At 39.8% G+C, this 6,509-nt stretch overlaps 1 protein-coding gene across 1 annotated transcript; it reads left to right on the top strand.

The window, feature by feature from the left end:
* The first annotated feature begins 360 nt into the window (after nt 1-360).
* On the top strand, nt 361-1,348 carry LOC110901755. The gene is made up of 2 exons (XM_022148543.1): nt 361-613; nt 762-1,348. Exons 1-2 carry the CDS (start codon nt 361-363, stop codon nt 1,346-1,348), a joined length of 840 nt encoding a protein of 279 aa, XP_022004235.1.
* The last annotated feature ends 5,161 nt before the right edge of the window (nt 1,349-6,509 follow it).

The following is a 6,509-nucleotide window of genomic DNA, read 5'->3' as shown; positions in this document are numbered from 1 at the left end:
AGTATCAAACTTAGGCCGGCTCTGCAGTGTAGCAACATCAAAAGGTTATCCGAAGTCGAAGCCAACTTGTTAATCGAGCCTTTTTTCTGAGATTGAGATAAGAAATGCGGTTTTCGAATGTGGTGAAGATCAGGGCCCCGGTCCCGATGGTTTCAACTTCAAATTATCAAACACTTTTGGGACATTTTCAAAGACGATTTTTCAAGAATCTTTGATTGGTTTCATAATCACGGTGTGATCAATGATGGTTATGGTGCTTCGTTTATAGCTCTTATAGCAAAAATTACGGATCCGGTCTCGCTCAATAATTATAGACCAATTAATTTGGTTGGCGTTATTAGTAAGGTGACCTCTAAAGTTATGGCGAATAGGATGAGAATGGTCTTGGATGGTGTTATTTCGGACTCCCAATCGGCTTTCCTCAAGGGGAGATTCATTCTTGACGGTCCTCTTATCGTCAACGAACTCATTTCCTGGATTAAAAAGAATAAAAAGAAGGGTTTTTTTCTAAAGATCAATTTCGAAAAAGCCTACGACAATGTGAATTGGAAGTTTGTTATCAGTATTTTATCCCAAATAGGATTCCCCGAACTGTGGTGTAAATGGACCCTGGGTATTCTTAAGTCGGCCTCTTCGTCTGTGTTAGTCAACGGGGCTCCTACGTTCCTTTTCAGATGCGAAAAAGGGATGAGACAGGGAGATCCACTTTCGCCGTTCCTGTTCTTAGTTGTCATTGAGGCACTGTTGTGCATGATTAACAGTGCCAAAAAACGCAGACCTCATTAAAGGTATTTCCACTCCCTTCGATGGTCCCAATATCTCTCATCTCCCCTACGCGGATGACTCTATTGTTATGGGAGAGTGGGATAAGCAGGAAGTGGTTAATATAGTGAGAGTGCTTCGGGTTTTCTTCATATGTTCAGGTCTTAAAACCAATATTGACAAATCCAACTTATATGGTATTGGTGTAGGAACGGAAAATATAATTGATATGGCTAATGTGGTGGGGTGTAGACCGGATTATTTTCCTTTTAAATACCTCGGCCTTACGGTTAGGGCGAATATGAATAGGATCGTTAACTGGAGTCCTGTTTATGATATTTTTCGTAACTGGTTGGCTAGGTGGAAATCTCAATTGCTTTCGATTGGTGGAAGGGTCGTCATCATTAAGTCGGTTTTAGAAAGCTTGTCGTGCTATTATTTCTCGTTATACAAAGCCCCTAAGAAGGTGATCTCGGACCTTGAATCTATGATTAAGAAATTTTTATGGGGAGGGTCGTCAGAGGAAAAAAAGATGCATTGGATCAATTGGGATCGGGTCTCGAGTCCTAAAAAAATGGAGGTTTAGGCCTTAATAAACTCTCTGATGTGAATGTTTCGCTCCTTACCAAATGGGGATGGCGTTTTAAAACGGAAAACAATAGTCTATGGAAAAAAGTTATTCTTGCGCTTCACTCTAGTCGGGTCAGCTCGGCTGGGATGGTTTCCCGATCAAAAATTCGCTGAACGGAGTGTGGAATAATATCGTTAAGGTTCTTATTAACGTCAAAGTGGGCGGCATTTAGATTAAAAACTATATAAAAGGAGTCATTGGGAACGGTAACAATATTTCGTTTCGGCTGGATTCTTGGCTAATTAACGAACCGCTCAAGGTGAGGTTTCCAGATTTGTTTCGTCTAGAGGCTGTCAAGAAGTGCTCTGTTGCTGAGCGTGTCATAGGTTCCGAATGGGGAGTCAAATTAGCATGGAACTGGAAAAAGAAGATGTGGCTGCTTCGGGTCTGTCTGTGCCTTTTCTGCAGCTTTGTGATCTCCTGGAATCGATGCAAATCTCTGATAACGCGGATAAATGGGTGTGGTCTCCTCGAAACGATGGTATGTTTTCTGTTAAGGCTGTCAAGTCCCTCATTAGTTCGGACAGGAACCCGGGTAACAACTTCGTGTTTGAATGGTGCGACTGGGTTCCTGATAAGTGCAATATCCACCTTTGGAGAGCGGAAATGGAAAAAATCCCGACGAAGCTTGCCTTAAGAAACAGGAATGTGCCTATTGAAGAGCCGAGCTGTCCTTTGTGCTGTTTTGCGGACGAGTCCGCTGAGCATATCCTTACTACTTGCTCCGTGTCTTCAGTGGTCTGGAACGGCATTAGTTCATGGTGCAAGATCCCTATCATTTATGCTTTCTCGATCAAGGACCTTCTCGGTATTCATAAATCTCTCCCAGCAACGGCTAAGAAGAAGGAGGCGGTGTACGGTATAGTCATCGTTGTTTGTTGGAGCCTTTGGCGTGCTAGGAACATGTTGGTTTTCTCGAATAATCCGGTTAGGATTGATAGGATTTTGAGTGAGATTAAAGCTTTAAGTTTTCTTTGGTTTTCTAATAGATCTAAGTTTAAAGGGATTAGTTGGGAAGATTGGGCTTCATTTGTAAATATGTAATTTGTTTGTTGTGTTTTGGGTCGGCCCGATTTGGGTCCGCTTGTTGTGAATGAAGTTTACGTTTCAAAAAAAAAATCTCATGACGAGCATTAGCAATTCATGGCCAACAACATTAATTCTTTCGTAGTATTTTTAGTAGTGCTTCTTTTGTTATTTAATTGAATCATTTATGTTCCTTGGTTTTAAAATTCCTTTATTATATAATTGAATCATTTATGTTCCTTGGTTTAAAAAAAATAAATACTTTGATATTTTTTTTGTCAACATTGCGATATAATCTTTCTGATTTAGACAAACTTGTATTAAAACAAACTGTTTTTTTTTTCATAGTAAACTATATTAGTACCGATACCGTATCGAACAAAACCGGTATTGACATTTCGATAGGTATTCGTCTTTATGGTCTTCGATAGATAAAACCATGTATGGACATTCTTTTGTGTATATCACGATTTTATTTTTTAGGTTTTCTCTTACCGTTGCTATAGTGAGTGCTAATCCTGTAACAAGCCGAACCGATACTGACCGAATTCCTATCACATAACGTAAAAAAATCCTACTAGTTAGTAATAACATATGTTTTATAAGACGACCCCACCAACCCATTATGAAAGAATACAAGAATAATATTTTTGTGAAAATGATCTTGAGAAATAAATAACCTTCCTAGCACTCTGTATCTATCTCTTAGGTCATGTGTAGTCATAAAGCCCCTTTATGAGCGTGATGCGACAAGTGACACGACACGTCATACAGGAGCTTATAAAGCGTTATATCACTAAAGCGCGTAGTCATAAAACCCCTATCTTATCATTACTCAATTAATTAATTTTCAATTTTTTTAATTAATTTCTAACTTTATAAAATTAAAAACTATTTCATTAAATTAAAAAAATTGCAATAAAATAAAAAAACATTATACTAAAATAAAACTAAAAACTCAAAAGTTATATTCTTTTTCGATTCGCTCTTTTTGGTGCCAACGCTATCTTCAACGCTTTTCCGGTTAGGTGGTCGTGCGGTTTCGAGTAGGATTCAAAGCCATGAGCCTATTGTCTATCCCGCATAATCTCGGACACTTCGTGGTTCTCTTCCATACGATTAGTCCCTAGTTCGTATATGTGTTGAAGGCGTTTGTTTATTTCCGAAAATGCATTAGTCATTTCGGATCCCATCGACGATGACTCGGGCCTTTTCGATCTTGCACCGCTTCTTCTTCCGGCGGGTCGTGGTAGCTCTTCTGCCAGCTCTTCCTCCGGAATATCATCGTTGACGTCGGTGTTTCGAGCGTCGGAGGTTGGCGTTTCGGGTTCACCTGACTCGTTGGTTTTGATCTCTTTGACGACCTTTTATCTGCCGACTGGCCGGTATTCGTAGAGACATCGGCCCATTTGGGGCTATTCCGAAGAATTTGCCAACACTTTAAGTATGGGAAATTATCTTGACTATGTTTATACTCGATTAAGGCTGTTTATGTAATGTCCTCGTCCTCGTGGCCACTTTTCCATCCGGCAAAAAGGTGTTGGTAAACGGATTGAAAATCCGTGCACTTCTTGTTGATATCGGTCCACTTGCCCGATATCGAGTCCGCCGGCCAGTATTCGTCTCCTCTACCCCTGAGCCTGAAAAAAAGTTCTCGGATTCGTCTCCAGAAAACGACTTTACTTTGGTTGTTTGCTAAAAAAACAAATAATTAATACAAAAAACCGAAAAAAAAAACAAATAATAAAGAAACAGAAAATTAATACAAAAAACAGAAAAAACAGAAAATTAAAAAAATTACCTATTTGGGGGTCGTCCGACACGTCGATCCAAGTTCGGGTTAACACATACTCCTCTTCGGCATCCCACGGTGGCACATTTTTTTTCGCTCGGGTTTGCGTTTTCTTTTTATGTGGGCGTTTTGTTTCTCCTTTTTGCGTCTCCTCTACTTCCGGTTGTGTTTCCGGAACAACCTCAGGCTCGCGTGGTGGGGAGCCGAATGCTCGTGCCGATCCGAATGCTTGAGACGACCCCATTCTGTCCATGTTTTGATTCGGGTTCCAACCGTATAGATTCGGGTTCCAACCGTATAGATTCGTGTCCCATGAGAGTGGTTGGTTCAATAGGTTCATGAACTCGGTATTATGTTGATTAAAATCGACAAAACCGGATCCGTATGGGATGGGTCGAGTGGCAACCGGAGACACGAGAGGGGTATGATTGCTACATTGGTTCGGGTCCGCACTCGAACGGGGAAGAATAAAACCTCGGTTGAAGGGTGGCATTGTATAAAAGTTCTAGATTTAAAAAAAAGTATAGAGAAAGAGGGTTTGAAAGTATGTTGAGTGTGTTGGATTTTATAAAAAAAGGGAAGATGGGGGTATATTTATACATGAGAGATGGAAAATTAATTGATTTTTTTTTACTTTTATGACCATTGCAAACGGTCAAAATTTTGGAATCCATCAACAACACGCCGCGATTAGGGGTGTAAACGAGCCGAGTCGAGCCGAACCCGAGCTCGACTAGGCTCGAGCTCGGCTCGTTATGTTTTTATGAAGCTCGAGCTCGAGCTCGACTCGGTTTGAGTCTACTTCTCTGAGCTCGAGCTCGGCTCACGAGTAAAACCCGAAGCTCGAGCTCGGCTCGAGCTATTTCGAGAACAAACTCAAATGAGCTAGAAGCTCGGTTCGAGCTCGTTTCAACAGCGATTAAGTGAGCCAAAGCTCGGCTCGAGCTCAGCTCACCAATGTTATCATCATCATTATTATACTTTATATATAAAAAACTAAAATTTTGTTTAGGCTCGTTTGGGCTCGCAAGCCTAAACGAGCTTTGTATTTCAGGCTCGAGCTCGGGCTTGATAATTAAATGAGCTCTATTTCAGGCTCGAGCTCGGGCTCGGGCTCGGGCTTGGGCTCGTTAAGGCTCGACTCGTTCGAGCTTTTAACCAAGCCGATCACGAGTAGCTCTCGAGCCTCTGGGCTTGTTTACACCCCTAGCCGCGATCAACATAACAGAAACAAGATTTTGAGACTCTATAGCGCCCCCTGTTTTGGTGTGGGCCGACGATATAGGGCGCTATGGGCCAAAGGTGGGTAATATACCGCCCCATTATTACACGTGATGTTATTTATATACTATAAATAAGTAACTTTTCTATGCATATAGTGTTGTACTATATGCTTTGGGTACTTTAAAAAAAAGTTGAAATTTTAGTTTTAACCTAAATCTTTAAATCTTTTACAATTCTAACTTTACAAAATTGTAACCTTTTACTTAAAAATCAAATTTTTTCTTATTTAACACTTTAACTTTACAACTTTTTTACATTCAACTTTGTTTTCTTATAATTTCCATCTTTCGCAAATTTTCGTTTTAGGTTTCGCACTAAATTTTGTGAGTTACCACAGAGCAACGTGTGTGTGGTTCAACGTTTTTACGTTTCGTTCATAATTTTACGAGTTAACACGGCGCAATGTCCATGTGTAGTTCAAAGTTTTACATCTACTGTTTTTTATTTCATAATTTAGTCGCAACGCGTGAGTTATTGATCGACTTTGTTATTTTTTTTATATGTTTTGTCTTTCGGTTTCTTGCAATTTTAACCTCACAAAAATGATTTTTTTACCTTTTTAACCTAAAACTTTTTATCTTTTAGAATTGAACCTCATAACGTTTTTACTTTCAACTTTGGTCTCCTATACTTTTCATCCATCCCAAATTTTCGTTTACGTTTCGTACTAAATTATGCGAGTTAACACGGCGCAACAGGCGTGTGTGATTCAACCTTTATACGTTTTGTTCATAATTTTGCGAGTTAACACGACGCAACGCCCATGTGTTGTTCAATGTTTTTAGGTCTATTTTTCTCATTTGACAGGTTCGTCGCAACAAATGGGTCCTAGATCGACTTAGTTATTTTTTTAAATGTTCTACATTTTGGTCCATCGCTTCGTTTTAAGACGCCACAATTTCAGCGTTGATAGTTGCTGACGGTTATGTGACATTGATGTTATTTGACATACTTTTACGCCCCTGTGGCAACGTGCGGGTACTTAATTCTAGTTATTATTATATAGCTTCTCTC

This window comes from Helianthus annuus, chromosome 13, assembly GCF_002127325.2.
Source record: "Helianthus annuus cultivar XRQ/B chromosome 13, HanXRQr2.0-SUNRISE, whole genome shotgun sequence".
Taxonomy (NCBI): domain Eukaryota; kingdom Viridiplantae; phylum Streptophyta; class Magnoliopsida; order Asterales; family Asteraceae; genus Helianthus; species Helianthus annuus.
Note: the sequence above shows the minus strand (reverse complement) of the source record. Positions and strands in the feature narration are given on the sequence as shown.